This window comes from Tachyglossus aculeatus, chromosome 21 (genome assembly GCF_015852505.1).
Source record: "Tachyglossus aculeatus isolate mTacAcu1 chromosome 21, mTacAcu1.pri, whole genome shotgun sequence".
NCBI classification, from domain to species: Eukaryota; Metazoa; Chordata; class Mammalia; order Monotremata; family Tachyglossidae; genus Tachyglossus; species Tachyglossus aculeatus.
The window spans coordinates 53250480-53273539 of NC_052086.1; the positions used below are offsets into that span (position 1 = coordinate 53250480).

The window sequence follows — 23060 nt, forward strand, 5'->3', positions numbered from 1 at the left end:
AAAGTACAGTAAGCAGCGTTGCTCAGTGGAAAGAGCCCAGGTTTGGGAGTCAGAGGTCGTGGGTTCTAATTCCGGCTCCACCACTTGTCAGCTGTGTGACCTGGGGCAAGTCACTTCTCTGAGCCTCAGTTACCTCATCTGTAAAATGGGGGTGAAGACTGTGAGCTCCTCGTGGGACAACCTGATTACCTTGTCCCTCCCCCAACGTTTATAACAGTGCTTGGCACATGGTAAGCGCTTAACAAATACCAACATTATTATTAATATTACAGTACAACAGAGCTGGTAGGCACACTCCCTGCCCACAGCGAGCTTACAGTCTAGAGGGACTGTAAACTGTACCTCATCTGTGAAATGGGGGGATGAAGGCTGCCTGTGGGACATGGCTGTGATCACCCTGATTAGATGACTGGCGCATACTAAGTACTTAATAAATACCGTTAAAAAACAAAAAGGAAACAAACAACACTGGTTATCAGAAACTCCTGCGCACGTCAGGAGCTCCATCAGTGAGCATCCATTCTCCCATCCCACTTGAAGAGTGGCAAATGGCCTGGAAAGGGAGCCGAGTTCAGGAAGGAACCACTTACAGAGAGTTGCGGGGGCCGGGAGTGTGGAGCATTTGAGTCAGCATCTCCCCAGTTTCCCCTGCTGGACTTGTTGTACCCAACCCGCCGACAACACAGACAGACCCGTTATTCACTCATCCTTCATGTGTGCAAGCATGGCTGAAAAAACTGAGGTATGGCCAAACAGTTTGCCACACCGTTTGCACTTAAAGATAGTTTACTGCTGTTTTAACGGATTTATCTCATTCAGGGCCTGCCTCTTGGGATCCCGATCTTGCAAAACCATTGCAGAAGGAGAGTAACTCTCTCCTAAATGCTGTGCAACAGGCTGGTCTATCTGCTGCAGGGGTCAGCTGTTCGCTCCCACTAGACTCTAAGCTTGTTGTAGGCAGGGAATGTGTCTACCAACTCTGTTATACTGTACTCTCCCAAGTGCTTAGTACAGTGCTCTGCACACAGTAATTGCTCAATAAATACCACTGATTGCCTGATCGATCTATTGGTCTCCAAACAGTCCACTGCTATGTCACAGTAAGTCCTCATTTTATTTATTCTGCCTGCTTTTGAGCTACCGAGAAGCAGAGAAGTAGAGAAGCAGCATGGCTCAGTGGAAAGAGCACGGGCTTTGGAGTTAGAGGTCATGGGTTCGAATCCCGGCTCTGGCAATTGTCAGCTGTGTGACTTTGGGCAAGTCACTCTGTGCCTCAGTTACCCCATCTGTAAAATGGGGATGAAGACTGTGAGCCCCACGTGGGACAACCTGATCACCTTGTAACCTCCTCAGCGCTTAGGACAGTGCTTTGCACATAGTAAGCGCTTAATAAACGCCATCATTATTATTATTACCGAATTCCTGAACTACAGCTGCTCATGTATCCTGCTGTTCAATCAACCAGTCAATCAACAAATCGATACTTACTGAGTGCTTACTATGTGAAGAGCACCGTTCTAAGGGAGAGTAAATTCCAAGAGAATTAGCAGGCATATACCCTGCCCATAATGAGTTTAAGAGTTTGCGGAGAAGCAGCGTGGCTCAGCGTCAAGAGCCCGGGCTTTGGAGTAAGAGGTCATGGGTTCAAATCCCGGCTCCGCCAACTGTCAGCTGGGTGACTTTGGGCCAGTCACTTCCCTTCTCCGTGCCTCAGTTCCCTCATCTGTAAAACGGGGATTAAGACTGTGAGCCCCCTCGTGGGACAACCTGATCACCTTGTAACCTCCCCAGCGCTTAGAACAGTGCTTTGCACATAGTAAGCGCTTAATAAATGCTATCATTATTATTATTATTTAAGAGTCTAGAGGGGGAGGCAGATGTTGATCTGAATTGCCCATTCCCCGCCCGGGGCCCCATTTAGTGTATCTCTGTTGCTGTAAGTATTGTTTCGATGCTGGTGAGTTAACTGAGTTAATCTTGGCATTTAATTCTGAGTCTGATTTGTAGGTGGCACTAGTGGAGCACCTTTAAAAGTTTGTTGATGATGATGATGGCATTTGTTAAGCGCTTACTATGTGCAAAGCACTGTTCTAAGCGCTGGGGGAGGTTACACGGTGATCAAGTTGTCCCACAGGGGGCTCACAGTTTTAATCCCCATTTCACAGATGAGGTAACTGAGGCACAGAGAAGTGAAGTGACTTGCCCAAAGTCACACAGCTGACAGTTGGCAGGGCCGGGATTTGAACCCATGATCTCTGACTCCAAAGCCCGGGCTCTTTCCACTGAGCCACGCTGTTGTGGCCTTTGTAGTAGGTACAGGTTTCACAGCCACACAGGAGGCTGGACAATAATAAAAACTGTGGCATATGTTAAGCACATATACTATGGACCAAGCAATCTGCTAAGCGTGTGAGTGGATACGATACAATCAGATCGCAATAAGCATTTAACAGTTGCCAGTGGTCAATAATGAACGGAAACACAGAACCAACTCCTAGGCGAAGAAGCAGCCAGTGGGGAGAGGACATTTTTTTAGAAGAGTCCCTCTGAACCCATTCAGAATCCCAGCTCCATGCCGTGACCGGTATTATTAAAATAATATCACGCCAACCTTTCCCGGATCTTAAAGCCAGGTGTACAAGCAGACCATCACTGTTCCTCTCCGCTAACCGACTCCCTGACACGTTAATGTGCACCATATACCACGGTGAAATAAAGGCCGCCGAATTAGACAGCCCTGTTGCTAAATGACCCGATCAAGTTGTCTGCCGTTGAGCTTTCATTCTTTACCTAATTGAGACGATAAGAGACAGCACTTCCAACAGAATGGCGATGATGAAAACCCCGACCGCAGCTGGGGGAGGCGATACAGAAGCCGTTCCGTGCTTCAGGAAGCAGGTGATGGAGAGGATTAGGAAAACAGTTGTGGACAGGAACACATCCAGGAGGGAACTGAAGGTAGCACTGGCGAATGTCTTCACAGGAGAATTCTTTATAACCTGTTTGCGAAAGGTAGAGTGAGAGAAGCGCCGTTCGAACCAGCTATGTGTCATTCCGTAACATAAATCAAATGAAAAAAGGTAAACAGAGGACACACTACATTTAGTTAAAAAAAAATCACTAAGTTCATAAATACTTGCAGATCCCTGAACTATAAAATCGACTGCTTCTAAAAGGGCAGCTCATAGAAATTAGAAGCAGCATACCTAAAGGAAAGAGTCATTCATTCAATCGTATTTATTGAGCGCTTACTGTGTGCACAGCACTGTACTAAGCGCTTGATCATGGGTCTGGGAATCAGAGGACCTGGGTTCTAACTCCAGTTCTGCCACTTGCCTGCTGTGTGACCTTGGGCAAATGAACTTCACTTCTCTATGTCTCAGTTTACTGATCTGTAGAATGGGAATTAAATACCGCTTCTTTTTCCTACTTCAACTGTAAGTTCCATGAGGGACAGGGACTGTATCCTACCTGATTATCTTGTACTTACCACAGCGCTTAGTACAGTGCTTGGCACATAGTAAGCACCAAATACCACAATTATTATTCTTAATGGTGCACAAGAGTTGTGTGACTTCAGGCAAGTCACTTTACTTCTCTGTGCTTCAGTTTCCTCATCTGTAAAGCGTGGATTAAATAAATGTTCTCCCTCCCTCTTAGACTTTGGGCCCCATGTGGAACAGGGACTGTTCCTGATCTGGTCATATTGTATCTACTCCTGCGCTTAGTACAGTGGTTGCCATACAGAAATAACTCAACAAATCACACAATTATTATAATGATTCTTACTTTCAGCAGTGCTATGCAGAAAGCCAATTTAGCCAAACAACTGAAGGTGAAGCAAATGTATTCTTGGGACCTTAACCATCTGGACATTCTCCCAAGGTAGTCCAATATGGATAACATGTAAAACTGATTGAAATTATCCAATAATTCATGTTCCCTACAAAACATTTGCTCATTAAAGCCAGATTTTTTTCCTGAAAAATCTAGGTAACTTGATAGAATTAACCTGACCACAACTGAGTCTGCCAGTTTATTTCCTGCCAGATGTTTGTTTGTTATCAGGTAGATAAGAGCTCTAGAGAGGCTACCCTTTTCATTTTGTGAAGGAAAGCCAATAAGGTCATTACGAGGAAATTATTACACTCCAAAAGAGTGTTTACAAAATCAGCAGAGTCATAAATGGAAAATGTGAGCATCCTAATAGTACTTCATTTATTTTTACTTTCACTTCAATGTAACTTCCAATCTATTTCATCTACAGCATTAAGCTTGAAACGGCTAAATTTTGCTATCAAATTCGATGAATTAAAAGCCATTTTTTCTGCCTCAGATCATCTAAATCTAAGCAAGCTAACTGTAAATTTCAGTAGCAACATTTGGATAATGTTGCAAATGTCAAAATTTTCTCTTTCATTCATATTTTGTGAATTTTCAAATGAAAATGTTATGCTTTGGTCCAGCAAAAATGTACTTAAGTACAGGAGAGATGAGTTAGGCATTTCAAAGAAAGCAAATGGACACAATGAATGAAAACTATAGTAACACTAAGAGCAGAAAATAAGTCATTTGGACTTTAGGTCTGAAATTTTTTTGTTACATTCCCTACATTGGGATTTCCACTAGATCTTGGATAATTCTAAGGCTTTTTAAATGCTCCCATGCTGCAAATGCATTTAGTAGAATTGATAAATAGTTTATTCTACCAATGTAAATGTTGTTTTTTTATGGTATGTGTTAAGTGCTTATTATTTGCAGACCCTGTATTAAGCGCTGGGTAGTTACAAGCTAATCAGGTTGGAAACAGTCCATGTCCCACAAGGGGTTCAGTCATAATCCCCATTTTACAGTGATGGTAACTGAGGCAAAGAAAAGTGAAATGACTTGCCCAAAGTCACATAGCAGACACATGGTGAAGCTGGATTAGAATCCAGGTCCTTCCGACTCCCGGGCCCCTGCTCTAGCCACTGGGTCACCCTGCTTCTCTAGTTCTCTGCTTCTCTGATTAATCGACAACTATTGTAACTTTTAGCCTTCTCAATATTCCTTAATGTAGATGTTGTTTTTTAATCGAAAGCACAAGAAATATCACAGAGTCCATTCAGTTATTTGATGTAGTAAAGGAAACGAGGCATAGAGCACATTGCAAAAGGATCAAATTAAAGGAATCAAAGACTCGTTTAGTGTTTTAGAAATGATGCGTATTTAGTGTAGAAAACTCTTAAGAGATAAATAGCTTTGAACATGACTAATAGCACGTGGGCGACTGAGTTAATGTCAAGTAATACCAGTAATAATTTACCCCAGAATAATGGGAAATAAATCAATGAATCAATCAATTAATAGTATTGAGTGCTTAGTGTGGGAGAGCACTGTACTAAGCACTTGGGAGAATAAATACAAGAGAGCTGGTAGACACGTTCTCTGCCCACGAAGAGCTTACAGTCCACAGAGGGAACAAAGGAGGACTAGAATGGAACGTTTTAGGACATCCTTTTAATCCTTTTAGACTGTGAGCCCACTGTTGGGTAGGGACTGTCTCTATATGTTGTCAACTTGTACTTCCCAAGCGCTTAGAACAGTGCTCTGCACACAGTAAGCGCTCAATAAATACGATTGATTGATTGACATCAGGTATACATTCTGTCTGACACCAAGTCGTGTCAGTTTTTCTTCCACATCTCCTCCACTCCCTCCTCTCCATGCAAACTGCCACTCCCCTGATCAAGTGCTTGTCAGATTCCAGTTTGACTCTGGCGTACTTCCCAAGCGCTTAGTACAGTGCTCTGCACATAGTAAGCGCTCAGTAAATACGATTGATGATGATGATGATCAGCTTCCTTGTTGACCTCCTTGCTTCTAGTCCGCTCCCTTCTCAAGTCCATACTTCACTCTACTGCCCAGATCAATTTTCTAAAGCATCTATCTGGGTCCACTCCCATGGCCACCTATTTTCGACAAAACGACTCAGGCCATGTCTTCCCACTCCTCCAGTGGTTTCCCTTCCATCTTTACAATGGGAAATTGCTTACGGTGGACTTCAAAGCAATCGGCTCTTCCCTTCCTACCTCATCTTGCTGCTTTCGTAATACAACCCAGCCCACACGCTTCATCCTTCTGTTCCTCCATCCTGTCTATCTTGCCACTGACCCTTTGCACGTGTCTTCTCTCCGGCCTGAAACTCCCTCCCCTCTCATGAACAACAGACTACCACTCTCCCCGCTTTCAAAGCTTTATTAAAATCCCAACTCCTCCAAGAGGCCTTCCCAAACAAAGCCCTCATTTCCCCTACTCCTTCTCCCTTCTGCGCTGCCTACGCATTTGGATCTGATCCTGTTAAACACTTGCTATTTACCTGACCCTCAACCCCATAGCACTTATGTACATACCTGTCATTTTTTAAATTTAAATTTGTGTCTATTTTCACCTCTAGACGGTAAGCTCCTGGTGGACAGTGCCTGTGACTACCAACTCGGTTGCACTGTATTCTCCCAAGTGCTCCATACTCAATCAATCAATGGTATTTATCAGGTATTTATTGTGTGCAAATCACTGCACTAAGTGCTTGGGAGAGTACAGTAGAGTTGGCAGATACAATCCCTTCGCACAAGGGACTTACAGTCTACAGGAGGCAGCTAACAATCTACATAAGGGTAATGCAGTAATTACACTTCAAGTGGTAAGAGTGTTCCATACCAGATTTTTTTTAAAAGGTATTTGATACCATTGATTGAACACCAATTTTTGTGTAGAGCACTCTATTATATGTACTTAGGACTATATTAATCATATTTACTGAGGACATACTTTGCGCAGAGCACTGAATTAAGTATTGATTGCTGGGGTAGATACAAGCTAATCAGAGTGGACACAGTCCATGTTCCACGTGGAGCTCAGTGTCTTAATCCCCATTTTACAGGTGAGATAACTGACATTCTCTTGGCAACTTCCTCTAGTTTGGGAAATTCTTTTGAATTGTTATCTAGCACTACATTAGGTAAGTAATACCACCATGAAAGCTGGGATGGGAATGGGAAGATGTTTCAGAGAATACAAAAACACAGTTTCTTTCATGAGTGAAATCTTTTCCCCCTTTCTTTGCCCTTCCTTAATCTCTGTCTTGGAAGTAAGCATCTGAAATTGAAGAGGTTGCTTCTTGGCTTTAAAGGCAAAGAATCTCAGCCCTGGGGAGACCTGATCCCATTTAAATCTGGATGTCGGGTTGTGTGACAGAAATAGTAACCGGAACCTCAGCGAGGAATAAATCAAGACTTAACTCAAGACGAAGACTATGCTGAAAGGTGAAATTTACAACAGTCAGGTGGCATCATCATTTCCTAGCAATTCCAGAAGACAAAATTAAGAAGGGTTGCTGGCTAATGCACTGACCTATTAGTTAACACAATAAGTTAGAAATCAAATTACTTCAACAAATTGAAGGGGACAAAAAAAGTACCTCTTCTTGATAGCTGGTTCTGTATGTTATCTCTAGATCACGATCCAGGAAGTTCAAGCTCAATTTATTAATGGGAGGTTTAAAGAAATAGTCCTTCATCAGGCTAGAGAAAAGAGTAACAAGGAACAGAATAATGATCTTTATTGACCAGGCGAGTAGCAAATGAGTAGCAAAAATTGTACCAAAACATTCATGTCCAACGGCCTTGGGAAAACCAGATCTAAATCTCATTGCAAATAGATGTGGCTCAATCTTGAGCTTGCTTTAAGTGGATCTAGAAAAGCACCTACACCTGGTAACAATTATACCAAACCCGAAGGCCAGCCATTTCAATCAATTCAATCATATTTATTGAGCACTGACTGTGTGCAGAACACTGTACTGAGCCATTTGCTACAATGATGAGACACCACAGTGTTTGCTTAATGTGGGTATAAAGGGGAAAATCTGGGTGGACACAAAAGAGGCTCTTTTTTGTCCTCTCTGTGTTGTGGAAATGGGAGAGCTGAGCATTTATTCTTTAGGTGGGAATCAAGTTTTCATTTAGAGGAAATGAAGCAGAGCTTCAATGGAGAAGTTACGGGAAAATAAGGTGGAAAGAAAGAATTTGGTCAGAAAGCCACAGCCAGCCAGTGCAGAGTGGCACATACAAAGAGGAATGAGGCAGAAATGAAAGGCTGGAAGGAATCCTCCTCCCCCAAAACTAGCCTTTCACTCAATCAATCAATCGTATTTATTGAGCGCTTACTGTGTGCAGAGCACTGTACAAAGTGCTTGGGAAGTACAAGTCGGCAACACACAGAGACAGTCCCTACCCAACAGTGGGCTCACAGTCTAGAAGGGAGAGACAGAGAACCAAACAAAACATATTAACAAAATAAAATAAATAGAATAGATATGTACAAGTAAAATTAATAGAGTAATAAACACGTACAAACATATACATATATACAGGTGCTGTGGGGAAGGGAAGGAGGTAAGGCGGAGGGGATGGGGGGGAAAGAAACGAGGGGACTCAGTCTGGGAAGGCCTCCTGGAGGAGGTGAGCTCTCAGTAGGGCCAACTCGCAACTTGTTCCCCAACACCTTATTCTACTCCTTGACATCCTTTTGACTTACAAAGGCAGAAAAAGGCCAGAAAAATATGTGTAACTATATTATCTGCCTATCCCATTGTGTGTGTGTGTGCGTGCATGTGTGTGTGTGTGTGTGTACACACATGTCAAACACTATTTTAAGCACTGGGGAAGAAACAAGTGAATTAGGTTGGACACAGTCCCTGTCCCTCATGGGGCTCACAGTCTAAGTAGGAGGCAAAACAGGAGAACTGGGGCACAAAGAAGTTAAGTGACTTGTCCAAGGTCACACAGCAAGCATTCGGCAGAGCTGGGATTAGAACTCAGGTCTTTTGAGTCCCAGGCCCATGCTCTTTCCACTAGGCCATGCTGCTCCTCATTAGGTTGTAAACTCTTTGAAGGCAGAGCTCATGTCACTTTACCGCCAAGCTAGCTCTCTTCCTCCCTTCAAGGCCCTGCTGAGAGCTCACCTCCTCCAGGAGGCCTTCCCAGACTGAGCCCCTTCTTTCCTCTCCCCCTCGTCCCCCTCTCCATCCTCCCGTCTTACCTCCTTCCCTTCCCCACAGCACCTGTATATATGTATATATGGTTGTACATATTTATTACTTTATTTATCTATTTATTTATTTATTTTACTTGTACATTTCTATCCTACTTATTTTGTTGGTATGTTTGGTTCTGTTCTCTGTCTCCCCCTTTTAGACTGTGAGCCCACTGTTGGGTAGGGACTGTCTCTATGTGATGCCAATTTGTACTTCCCAAGCGCTTAGTACAGTGCTCTGCACATAGTAAGCGCTCAATAAATACGATTGATTGATTGATTGATTGATTACCTGTTTTTATGTTTTCCAAGCATCAAGTCCACTGCTCTGCAATGCTGTTTCAATCAATCATAACTATTGAGCGCTTACTGTGTGCAGAGCTCCATACTAAGCACTTGGAACAGTACTATATAACAGAGTTGGAAAACATATTCCCTGGCCACAATGAGCTTATAATCTAGAGGGTATTATGGGAGTCATCCCACAATAAGACTCTTCTTTTAGCACACTTTGATACCATAAAGAATTGAATTTGAATGCCACTTTCACTTTTAGTAAAATCTGACTACGAGACAACTCTACAAAGTTTACCTTGGCTTAAGCACTTCCCTACTCCTTTAGAAGTCTCTTGACTGACTTGAATAGTGACAGCATCTCATTTTAGCTTTTGATAATGACATTTCTTTTGCACAGAGAATGGTATAATCAGCTTTTGATTTGAAATTCTGTATTGACATGTACACACCAATCTAATTCAAAATCCTTTATTACTGGTACATCTGTTTACATAGCTATTTGATCCTATAACCAATTTTTTTTTTAATTTGGTCAACATTTGAATCCTGGGGATATATTACTGCAATTTACCTTATCTCCTACTAGGACACTCTTTCACTTAACATTATTTTCAGTGAAACAATATAGAGATTTAAATAAAGCCGTGTGGTCTAGTAGAAAGAGCACGGGTTTGGGAGTCAGAGACCCAGGTTCTAATCCCACCTCTGCCATTTGCCTTGGGCAAGTCTTTTCACTTCCCTGTGCCTCAGTTCCCTACTCTACAAAATGCGGATTCAAATCCCATTCTCCTTCCTACTTAGACTCTGAGCCCTACGTGGGACCTGATGACCTTGTATCTAACTCCAGCAGTTAGTACAGTGCTTTTTTTTTAAAAGAAAAAGGTATTTGTTGAGTAATAATAATAATAATGATGGCATTTATTAAGCACTTACTATATGCAAAACACTGTTTTAAGCGCTGATAATAATAATGATGGCATTTATTAATCAATCAATCAATTGTATTTATTGAGCGCTTACTGTGTGCAGAGCACTGTACTAAGTGCTTGGGAAGTACAAGTTGGCAACATATAGAGACAGTCCCTACCCAACAGTGGGCTCACAGTCTAGAAGGGGGAGACAGAGAACAAAACCAAACATATTAACAAAATAAATAGAATAGATACGTACAAGTAAAATAAATAAATAAATAGTGCAAAGCACTGTTTTAAGCACTGATAATAATAATGATGGCATTTATTAAGCGCTTACTATGTGCAAAGCACTGTTCTCATTACTGGGGAGGCTACAAGGTGATCAGGTTGTCCCACGGGGGGCTCACAGTCTTAATCCCCATTTTACAGATGAGGGAACTGAGGCCCAGAGAAGTGAAGTGACTTGCCCAAAATCACACAGTTGACAATTGGCGGAGCTGGGATTAGAACCCATGAACTCTGACTCCAAAGCCTGGGCTTTTTCCACTGAGCCACACTGCTTCTTACTCTGTGCCAGGCACTGTACTAAGCCTGGAGTATATACAAGTTAATCAGGATGGAAATGGTTCATGTCCCACATTGGGCTCAGAGAAGTAATCCTCATTTTACAGATGAGGTAACTAAGGCACAGAGATGTTAAAGTGACTTGCACAAGGTCACAGCAGACAGGCGGCGGAGCTGGGATTAGAACACAAAGTCCTTCTGATTCCCAGGCTTGTGCTCTAACCACTAGGCCATGCTACTTCATGGAACAAAGTGCTTTACAAATACTAAATTTTTACTTACCAGAGTATGCCAGTATATAGGAATAATCTATAACCTAAACAAATTCCTCCCTAGATCGTCCTAGGGGAGGATCTCCGCCTTCTGGACTGTGAGCCCACTGTTGGGTAGGGACTGTCTCTATACGTTGCCATCTTGTACTTCCCAAGTGCTTAGTACAGTGCTCTGCACACAGTAAGCACTCAATAAATACGATTGATTGATTGATTGATCCTCAAATGTTAATTCCTTGTGGTAATGAATGTTTCTCTGTGTATTCCATAAGCACTCCTACAACATTCTGTGAAACTGTAGATGTTCAACAAATGTTGATGATGACAATGACAGGGCTCAATAGCTAGGTACCCTTACTCCCTATTTACTGTTCCCGTAGAAGTGCAGACTATGCTAATTACTAAACAACTGTTCTTTGATAGTCTAATCCTGGGGTATAGGGAGCAAGAGGAACAGGACAGTATTGAAAGCATTGATAACAATAGAGAGAGGAAGTTGAGCTATTAAGGCAGTGACCAACTACACAACTTGTGTAGTTCTGGGGCTATTTTATTGGGGTTTTTTTTTGCAGTTCTTCCATCGCTCTCCAATTTGAGAAACACTGGTTTATAGCACAGTCAACTGGATGCAATCTTATTTAAAATGAACACATACAAATATGGAAGAGAGTAGAAAACAAGGAGGAAATTCATTCATGGTGTTTTACAAAAACGCAACCATTTTCATCTTACCTGTCTTCTTTAATAACATCGACAAAATGAGCATCTGTCTTTTCTCGGATATTTTTGAATCTCAGTGGAAGGAGAGCTGATTGATCCAAGCTCACTCCTGCCCATCTTCCTTTCTCCTGTAACATTTCATACAGTGACGTCTGGCTGTTGGTTAATTTCTCTTCTTGCGGTGGACTCAAAAGTCCATTTTGGGCCTTTGGACTGTGTCCTTCAGAAGCCTGCTTTATACAGAACAAGGTACAAGGAATACCAGTATTTCAGAATAATGGAGACAAGAGCATAGGTATTTTAGGGAATACAACAGGAACACCAGAGGTTTTCTAGCCTATAGCTGCAAATGCAGCCTTCAGTCATACCATGCAATTAGTCATGTCTCTGCCCCCTCCTTTCTCCTATTTCATTTTTCCTCTCCAATGTTTTTCTTCTTGGTTTCTCACTTATTGTCTCTCTCCCACTCTCTTTCATGTTCTCTCTTACCCACTGTGTGTGTATGTGTGTGTGTGTGTGTGTGTTGTTGGGGTGAATGGATAAGGAGGCGTGCATTCTGTGGGTATGTGTGGGTCTGTTTTAAGACTTTCAACCACTGCTCATCCACTGTATTTTTCCTTTTGCAAAATACATGATGAGGCATTCCATTAATCAGTTTGCTAGCAAACCACAGACACTCAGCTTTCCTCTTATTCAAGGGTTGCATCTTTGCCAAATTTCAGGTGAAGGAAACTTCTGCTGCAGTATTCACTCATTCACTGCTGCCAGTGTGCCCACAAGCCATTTCTGCAATACCGGATCTCACCAAGCCCTAGCAGGCTCACGTCGGAAGAATGTTCTCTAATTACCTGAGCATGTCCTGTCCAAAATTCAGAAGGAGCACAAACGTGAAATTAATTCCAACTCATATGGTGATGATTTCTTCTTCTCCCAAAAGGATTTTTCCCCAAACACACACAAAGATATACAACCCAACAATCAGGCATCTTTCTTGATTGCTTACTGAGTGCAGATCACTGGGCTACCAACCTGCACGCTTCGCTCATCTAACGCCAACCTTCTCACTGTACCTCAATCTTGTCTTTCTCACCGGCGTCCCCTTGTCCACCCCCACCCTCTGGCTCTGGAAATCTCTTCCCCTTCAGATCATCTCACCCACCTTCAAAGCCCTGCAAAAGTCACATCTCCTCCAAGATGACTTCCCTAAGTAAGCCCTCATTTCCCGGTCTTTGCCCTCCTTTCTGCACTGCCTCTGCACTTGATTCTCTTCCCCTTAAGCCCCACTCCCAGGCCCTCAGCTCTTACCTACACACCCAACTGTAATTGATTTTAATGTCTGTCTCTCCCTCAGTGCTGTAAACTCCCTTGACAGTGATCGTCCATGCCCATTCTTTGGAATTATCTTTTCTCAAGCACTTAATACAGTGCTCTGTACACAGGAAGCACTCAATGCCATTGATTACAATATACCAAACAATCAATTTATGCACCTTGGTGAGCTTATGCAGAGGCACTCACAAAGAATGGAAGAAAATACTATCAGCTGATTAACTCAATCCCTTATCTTTCCCATTGTTAAACGACCGGTAAAAGACCCTCAATATTTCATTTAAACTTTCATCTTTTATTCAGGGGAAAACCAAGTCTTCCCTTGTTCTCCTCCTCCAACCTGCCTCACTAGAGAACCTGTTATGAGTTATTTTTTCTAAATGTCAACCATTGTCAGATTTCACTCAAGGATCATGAACAACCCCAGTGGGAAACCGGGGAAAAAATAGTAAAGGGTGAGACTGATTCAAGGAAACAGTTTCATCTTCAAACCAAAGATGGTGCAACCTAATAACTTTCACAATTCCCTGGTCTGCAAGAATTCTAACATACAGATCTGCATTGAACTCATTTAATTAGTTTCTTCCTGCCCTTCTTTGCCACCTATGTTTCCTTATATCACTCTTTTAAGAGAACGTGAGCATTTGCCTGTAGCAAATACATTTAGGTTTTTTCATAAATACTGATTCCTTTGAAAATCAAATTCAGAAGGCATGGGAAGGGGATATAGAGTACGATGAATTTCTTTTAGATCCTGCTTTTCACTAGGGGCACCCTGATATCTTTTAAGCTTTGAGCATATGACCAGTTCTTACTTTCACTGCTGCTTTAGAGGCTATAATAACAAAAGAGAAAAACCTGACTAAAGTATTGATTGTTTCCTTTTACGTTGCCAAAAAAAATCCAGTGCTATTACACACAATAAGAGCCTCTGGACTGATGAATCAATCTATACTATTTACTAAGCGCTTACCTTGTGCAGAGCACTGTACTAAGCACATGGAAGAGTACAATACAACAGAGTTGGTTCCCTGCCCAAAACGACCTAAAAGTCTAGAGGTGGGAGACAGGTACTAAAATAAATTATGGACACATGGATAAGTGCTACAGGGCTGAAGCTGGGGTGAAAATCATTCAATCATCTTTGTGAAGTGCCAACTGTGTGCAGAGCACTGTACTAAGCGCCTGGGAGAGTACAATATACCAGAGTTGGCAGACACATTCCCTGCCCACAACAAATGTGGGATTCAGAAGGACCTGCCTTCTAATCCTGGCTCTGCCAACTGCTTGCTGTTTGGCCTTGGACAAGTCACTTAATTTTGCTGTGCCTCAGTTTCAACTGTAAAATGGGGATACCTGTTCTTTCTCCTACTTAGACTGTGATCCCCATGTGAGATGGGGAATGTGTCCAACGTAGTCAATTTGTACCTACCCTAGCACTTAGAACAGTGTTGGACACATAGTAAGCACTTAAATACCATTAAAAAAAAACAGTAGGGTGCATATACACAGAAGGGAGAGGGAGTAGGGGAAATGAGGGCTTATTCATGGAAGGCCTCTTGGAGGAGATGTGATTTTAATAAAGTTTTGAAGGTGGGGAGAGTGGTCATCTCCCTCTCCCTCTCCACCCCCTCTCTACCCCCCCCCCACCCGCCTTACCTCCTTTCCCTTCCCCACAGCACCTGTATATATGTATATATGTTTGTACGTATTTATTACTCTATTTATTTATTTATTTTACTTGTACATATTCTATTCATTTATTTTATTTTGTTAATATGTTTTGTTCTCTGTTTCCCCCTTCTAGACTGTGAGCCCACTGTTGGGTACGGACTGCCTCTATATGCTGCCAACCTGTACTTCCCAAGTGCTTAGTACAGTGCTCTGCACACAGTGCTCTGCTGAATGAATGAATGAATGAATCTGTCATCTTGGTGCGTCTCTTCTGCCATCCGCCGCCATCCATGGCTCTCCAGGGCCGGGCTGCGAAGGCAGGCCTCAGGGCCCACGGCCACCTATGGCCTCCCTGTTCCCCGCTCCGGGCAGCGCAGTGGGGGCCCTTGGCTCGGCCCAGAGAGGGGGGGCAGGGATCGGGGTCTGCGGGACCAGGATCCCAGGATGAGAGGAAGCCCAGCCAGGCCCAAAGTGGGATCGGGGTGTAACGGGACCGGAATACCGGAGCGAAGCAGTGTGGCTCAGTGGAAAGAGCCCAAGCTTGGGGGTAAGAGGTCATGGGTTCTAATTGTGGCTCCACCACTTGGCAGCTGTGTAACTTTGGGCCAGTCACTTAACTTCTCTATCAATCAATCAATCACATTTATTGAGCGCTTACTGTGTGCAGAGCACTGTACTAAGCGCTTGGGAAGTACAAGTGGGCAACGTATAGAGACAGTCCCTACCCAACAGTGGGCTCACAGTCTAAACAGGGGAGACAGAGAACAAAACCAAACATACTAGCAAAATAAAATAAATAGAATAGATATGTACAAGTAAAATAGAGTAATAAATACGTACAAACATATATACATATATACTCTATGCCTCAGTTCCCTCATCTATAAAATGGGGATTAAGACTGTGAGCCCCATGTGGGACAACCTGATTTCCTTGCATTCCCCCCCACCCCGGTGCTTAGAATAGTGCTCGGCACATAGTAAGCACTTAACAAATACCATTATTATTATTATTATATGTGAAAGGGGAGGGAATTGATTGATGTAATCATATTTACCATTATTATTATTATTATGTATAATAATATTATTTATGGATTCATCCTATACCTAGATTGCTCTTGAGGGACCTGATGACAATCATGCATAAAGTCTCTTCATATTAACCACTGTGACACATTAGAAATACAATTTTCATATGGAAAAGAAAAAATATTACATAGTTGTACCAAAGTGAGGATAACTAAAGCTGTGGACATATCCATCTCTCACGATACAGTTCGTGTAGTCTGTAAGCTCCTCGTCGGCATCTACCAGCTCTGTTGTGTTTTCCCAAAGCACTCAGTACAGTGCTCTGTGCACAGTAAGTGCTAAATAAAAACCACTGATTGATAGTGCTTTGGATGCTTTTCGTGACAGTAGCTGAAAACAGTGAAAGACAATAGAGAAAGCACCTCACAGGATCTGAATTTTCTACAATAGATGGATTCAATGTCAAATGGTCTCAAGCCAAGAAAATGACTTTCACTGTCTTCTAGGCCAGAAGGCACTCTTGAGCAAACATGCAAAAGATGGATTTTAAGCAAATCAATCAATCAATCAATCGTATTTATTGAGCGCTTACTATGTGCAGAGCACTGTACTAAGCGCTTGGGAAGTACAAATTGGCATCACATAGAGACAGTCCCTACCCGATAGTGGGCTCACAGTCTAAAAGGGGGAGACAGAGAACAGAACCAAACATACCAACAAAATAAAATAAGTAGGATAGAAATGTACAAGTAAAATAAATAAATAAATAAATATACAGAGTAATAAATATGTACAACCATATATACATATATACAGGTGCTGTGGGGAAGGGAAGGAGGTAAGACGGGGATGGAGAGGGGGACGAGGGGGAGAGGAAAGAAGGGGCTCAGTCTGGGAAGGCCTCCTGGAGGAGGTGAGCTCTCAGCAGGGCCTTGAAGGGAGGAAGAGAGCTAGCTTGGCGGATGGGCAGAGGGAGGGCATTCCAGGCCCGGGGGATGACGTGGGCCGGGGGTCGATGGCGGGACAGGCGAGAGCGAGGTACAGTGAGGAGATTAGTGGTGGAGGAGCGGAGGGTGCGGGCTGGGCTGGAGAAGGAGAGAAGGGAGGTGAGGTAGGAGGGGGCGAGGGGATGGAGAGCCTTGAAGCCCAGGGTGAGGAGTTTCTGCCTGATGCGCAGATTGATCGGTAGCCATTGGAGGTTTTTGAGGAGGGGAGTGATATGTCCAGAGCGTTTCTGGACAAAGATAATCCGGGCAGCAGCATGAAGTATGGATTGAAGTGGAGAGAGACACGAGGATGGGAGATCAGAGAGAAGGCTAGTGCAGTAGTCCAGACGGGAAGCTAGGCATAATCCTGACTCATGATAAACGAGAGAGGGAAAGAGGAACTGAGTGACATGGAAATTGGAAACACCCTTCAGGGAAAAAGCCCTCTTAAATTCCCAAAATAACTAAACACGTATAAATGCTTCCCTAAATTATTTTGAAATTAAACCAGCCATTAATTCAGTGGTGAGCCCTAAAAATGAGTGCATTGTTGGCATTTCAAAGACAAAGAGAAATCAGGAGGCAGTAGCAATCCAAATACAGGTTCTGAACATAAGGCGAGGGGTACCCCCGTCTCTTCCGCACTAACCATATGCATTTGGTGATTACTATTTTTGGCTGCACATCTTATCTAAAGGCAGAGTGCCAACCATGCTCATTCTTTCCTCCTGAACTGATAACCTATACATTTCACTTACCCAGCTACCACTGTCCAAATAAATTTACTTTCAGTGGAATTTCTTTAGAGACATCCAATTAAGAAATAGGGATCAAAAGAACTTGGAAGGATCATCAAAAGGAAGAGTGATTCAACTACATAGAACCACAATTCCATTAGAATGGAAATTCCTTGAGGGCAGGTATCACATCAGTTTCATAAAATGAGAACTTCTCCAAGCTTCGCCTTAATCTCAGCACTGCCAGAGGACCTGAGTTCTAATTCTGGTTCTGCCACATGTTTGTTGTGTGACCTAGGGCAAGTCATTTAACTTCCCTGTGCCTAAATTACCTCAACTGTAAAATGGAGATTAAAAATTCCTCCCTCCTACTTAAGACTGTGCATTCCATGTGAGGCAGGGACCATGTCCAACCTGATTAACATGCAGTAATAATAATAATAATTATAATAATAATAGTATTTAAGTGCTGACTATGTGCTCTAAGCGCTGGGGTAGATATAAAGCAATCAGGGTGTCCCACATGGGGTTCACAGTCTTAATCCCCATTTTACAGATGAGGGAACTGAGGCCCAGAGAAGTTAAGTGACTTGCCCAATGTCACACAGCAGACAAGTGGCAGAGCCGGGATTAGAAGCCACGTCCTCTGACTCCCAAGCTCGTGGTCTTGCCACTAGGCCATGCTGCTTCTCTTGTATCTACCCCAGCACTTATTACAAGGCTTGGCACATAGTAAAAACTCAACAAGTATCATAATCATCATCATCATTATTATTAGTGTCTCCTTCCTTCTCCTACACCCTCCTCCTTCCCAGTTATCCAAGAGGATATCTCAAGCCTATTATTAAAATATCACACCTTTAAATTACCCGTGGAACTCATGTCCATTTAATCTGTTAAAAATAATTATTCCTACCTACCCCTGCTACATTCCACCTCTTCTTCTCTTCAGCTCTTTTCCCTTCCGCCTCTACGTTTGAGCTTCTCCTACATTTCGAGGGGAGGGAAGGGGAGGGCTTACTCCGGTTTTCGCTTCATCTCTTTTCTCTCTTTCCTGCCTATACTTTCCTGAGGAAGAGATAGGAATGGAAATGGGAAAAGGAAAACAGAAATTTGGGTTTTTTACCTTTGCATTGCTTTTATGCTCTTCATGACAGCCATTCTGAACTGTTGTTTCCTCAGCACTGATTTCAGAGTTGGGAGTAAATGCCACTCCGCATGAGGGACATGTCTACAAAAAGGAATAATTCAGAAGGGCACACTAAGAAAACCCCAACACAGCAAATTCAAAACGGATTCATTTTCATTAGAATTCACCATTATTTACAATATTTGAAAATTATTACCTAGAATATTCAGTAAGAAATTTTCAAAGAACCAAACAACACTTGAAACCCATAAACAGAAAGGCAGAAGTGACTGAGGCGTCTCCACTCTCTGAGGGCAGAGAACAGGTCTACTTTCTCTATTGTACTCTCCCAAGTGCTTAGTACAGTGCTCTGTTCACAGTAAGTGCTCAATCAATGCCACTGATCGATTGACTGATTTCAGTATCAAGAACGTTTATGCATTTGAGGAGATTATGTTCAACCAGTTGAATAAAACAAGGATTGGGGAAAGTTAAAGGAAAATAGGCATTAAAAGAGAAAGTTCAGGGAAAAGCTAATGACGCTTTTCTCTAAATGTAAAAGGCTTTTAGTCAAAGGATAACAAGATTTTCTCTCAACAAAATGCGGCTAAACTGTAGTCAGAGTGATTTTGATTAGAATAGGAAAAACTTTCTATTGGTGAGAATAGTTCAGTGGTAGAATTAGTTCAAGGAGATGGTAAAATTTCTTTCTCTGGAGGACTTTAGGAAAAGAAGACAGTCTTAGAGGTCTTGAGAGGACCATCTTAACGGATGGTCCTGCCTCAGACCCTATGGCCTCTCGAAGTGCCATCCAGTAGCAGTAGTGGTGGTGGTAGTAGTAGCAGCAACAACTGTAGTAGTGGTAGTAGTAGTATTATCTGCAGCAGTAGAAGTGGGAGGAATTGTACTGCTAGTAGTAGTGCCAGTGCTAGTGGTAGCAATAGTGCTAGCAGCAGTAGCACTAGTAATTATAGAGTTAGTACCAGCAGTCGTGGTAGTATTAGAAGTAGTGGAGGGCGTAACTGAGTGCTCATTGAGCTCTGTAGTTCACTGTACTAAACGCTTGGGAAAGAACAACAGAATGAAGAGGCGTCAGCCTACAATAAGATGACACTCCAACAGGCGACACAGACAAAATATTTATAAATAGAGTATAGACAGCACAATTCATTGGATGTACAACTGAAGAAATACATACAAATGCTGAGGATGGAATAAATAAATATAGAAGTGCTACACGTAACTGGTGAGAAGATAGAACTTGGACATTAGGAATTTATCACAGAAAGCTTCGTTGGAGGAGGGACTTTAAGAAGGACTTGAACATGAGGACAGCTGTGGTCTCTCGTATCTGTGGAGGCAGGCAGTCCCAGGCAGAGGGAATAGCATGAAAAGGGGGGGTAGGAGAATTGAGAGGAAAGTACAATTATAATGTTATAACGTTTGTTTATGAAGAACAGAGAGGGAGAAAGAGAGAGGGAAAGAGGGAAGGGGAAAGAAAAAGAGAGAGGAAAAAGGAGAGACAGGGAGAAAGGGAGGAGAGTACAAAGTGTGCACAGGTGTGCTGGGTAGTAACAGATATTAGAAAGTGATATAATATGGGGAGAATTGCTTGATTTGGGGGGAAACAGGGAACAAATGGAGGTGTTGGAAGAGCTGAAGGAGTGCTGAGTGAGGCTTTAAAAGGAGGATTCCTGAAATACAAATTGGAGGGGGGGGAATTCTGGAGGGAGAGAGCCAGCAAGGAGATTGATATAATATTCTTGCCACTATATGGCCAGAACAGGGTGGTAGCTGTTTAGGTGGAAAGTAAGGGGGAAGATCTGGGAAATGTATTGGAAGAACCAGTAAGGACTTGGCAGCAGACTGAATGTGACAGCTAAAAGATACTGAGGAATCAAGAATGACACCAAGGTTGTGGGTTTCTGGGAAAGGGATGATGGTGGTGATATTGAAGGAGATGGGAAAGCTAAAAAGAGAAATTGGTTTAGGAGACGGTGATAGTTCCATTTTAAACATGTTGAGCTTGAGGTGCCTGTTGCAGTCTTGAAGGCAGGGGATGCAGGATTGTATGTTAGTTGGGAGGTGGAGGATGGAGATTCTAAAATAAAAGATCATTCAGTACTTTCAATATCTGTATTCTTGGGTTTCAGTTTTCAAATCATCCCCAATCTACACATAGTTTGAACATTTTCTTACTTTGGAATACTAATTTTCATACCCATTTAGAGATTAATCTGGACTCGTGTCCACTTATATATAGAAGTGTCAAGATGCACATTTTGAAATCTGTCCAGAATGACTCAGCTCTTTACTCTCTTCAGTAATTGAATTCACTAATATCCACATGCATTATGGTCTTCTGTGATTAGTTGAATAAATTGTTCCCAAGTCTGAAATACTTTAAGAATTCAGGCTTCAATCGTATAATAGAAGCATGTTGATCATCAAACACCTGAAAATATAGTGGCTTAAAATCTGGAGTGAAGAATTTTCTCAATTAAGGATTGAGTTGTGAAATAAATGTGCCAAACTGCATTCAAAGCATCCAATTCCACTTCCGAGTGGGGGAGAACAGGCCGTCTTAAATTTGTAGGATCACCGATGCAGTTTTAAATATCAGAAAGAAGCTGCATGTGTTTCTCCCCTCCCTACCCGCCCATCCCCACCCCGACTCAGGCAGCATACAGATATTTCAGGGTGTCCATGTGCCTTTCTCTGCCAAAAAGGCATGTTTGCAATAATTTGGTTATCAGGACTGGGTCAAGCAATCAAATGTACTTACTAAGTGCTAATTTGTGCACTGTACAGTAGAGTCCCCCCAAATCTGGCGATAGCAGAACCTTACTAAGGAGTCACTGAAGAACTCTGCAGTGGCCAGATCTGGGGGGGGGGGGGGGGGCTCAACTGGCAATTACCTCACTGATTTGAATCCAGGTTGATCCTTCTTCACCTGAGAATGACTCTGTTGTTGCCTTTGTGTCAACTTCTCCTTGCTCCTTTCCATGAACCTTGATTTGGGATAACAAAATAATAGTGGAAATAGTGGCATTGCCAAAAGTACCTGGGCATAGTCAAGCGTCTTTTTAGGCGCCCAAGACCAAACCCAAACAAGCTGTCTCCTGGGAAGGGTAACTAGACGGTGTCTTATCCTTGAAATAGAGCTGATTTCAAAATGTGATTTCTCAGGCAGTAGCTGTGCTCTTATTTAGAAGCCAGGGAGAAGGCCCAGCCACTGTTCCCCTGAAAACAATGGGGAGCTGGTGATAAGGAGGATCGAAGCAGCATGGTTCAGTGGAAAGAGTGCGGGCTTGGGAGTCGGAGGTCACGGGTTCTAATCCTGGCTCTGCCACAGTCTGCTGTGTGTCCTTGGGCAAGTCACTTAACTTCTCTTTGCCTCAGTTACCTCACTGTAAAATGGGGATTAAGACTGAGTCCCATGTGGGACAACCTGATCACCTTGTATCCCCCCCAGCACTTAGAACAGTGCTTTGCACATAATAAGTGCTTAACAAATGCCATTATTATTATTATTATTATTATTAGGCTGTTCCCTCTATTAGTCATTAGAACTAAAGTGGTCTCGTTTTACCTGGAAATTCTGGAAAATCAAACCTTGGCCAAAATGAGTTCAACCTATTAAGTGATGACAAATTTAAGTCCCCTGATAAAATGCTTGAAATCTTTCTCCTACTGGTGAATTGTTTCCCTGGTGAAGAAACATGGGACGTAAAAGTACAAACAGAAGGAAGCCAAAACAAAAACTGGAAGAAAAGAAAAAAACCACAGTAACAATGACATAGCATTGAGACACACATATATTTACACATACATCTGTTGCATTTCCACCCTTGCTGTTGATCTAAATACATCTCTAAAAACCTATATTACATTTTCAAAAACTACTGAACTGAATGATCCATCACTTTCCCAAACTGAGCTCACTTGTGGTGATTTTATACTAGGACACAGAGAAAATTAATTATCTTCTACTGAATGTCAGAAAATGAGCCATAGAGGTTTTCACAAAGGGACTGTCCCTGGGGCCAGATCTGAAGATGCACCTCAAAGGAGAAGCATAAAGCTTCGGAAAGAGAAATGTTTCTCAAGGAACTGTCCCCATGTGAGCAAAGAAGCATCATTAGCTTCATTACTTACTGCAAACATTCTGAGAGCCCAGTGAGAATGCAGCCCAGAGGTGCTGAATAATAGATTAATGGGAGGTTAATGAACAACAGCACAAGCAGGAACACTTCCTAATTTGATGTCATTGAAGTGATAATTTTTAAAGGTTAGTTTCAAGAGCTAATTATGATGCTCTTACACAAGAGC

The 23060-nt window shown here is 42.5% G+C and overlaps 1 protein-coding gene across 2 annotated transcripts in view; it reads right to left on the reverse strand.

Annotated features, from left to right (window-relative positions):
• ADCY9 (adenylate cyclase 9) overlaps positions 1 to 23060 on the reverse strand; it is a 216594-nt gene that overhangs the window by 22960 nt on the left and 170574 nt on the right. The window contains exons 3-7 of one of the 2 annotated variants that reach the window (XM_038763008.1): positions 21647 to 21739; positions 18726 to 18830; positions 11855 to 12075; positions 7460 to 7562; positions 2791 to 2999 (exon numbers count right to left, since the gene is read on the reverse strand). In XM_038763008.1, coding sequence (XP_038618936.1) covers positions 2791 to 2999; positions 7460 to 7562; positions 11855 to 12075; positions 18726 to 18830; positions 21647 to 21739 — 731 coding nt within the window. The remainder of the gene's footprint in view (positions 1 to 2790; positions 3000 to 7459; positions 7563 to 11854; positions 12076 to 18725; positions 18831 to 21646; positions 21740 to 23060) is intronic. The other variant, XM_038763009.1, reaches the window with a different exon arrangement.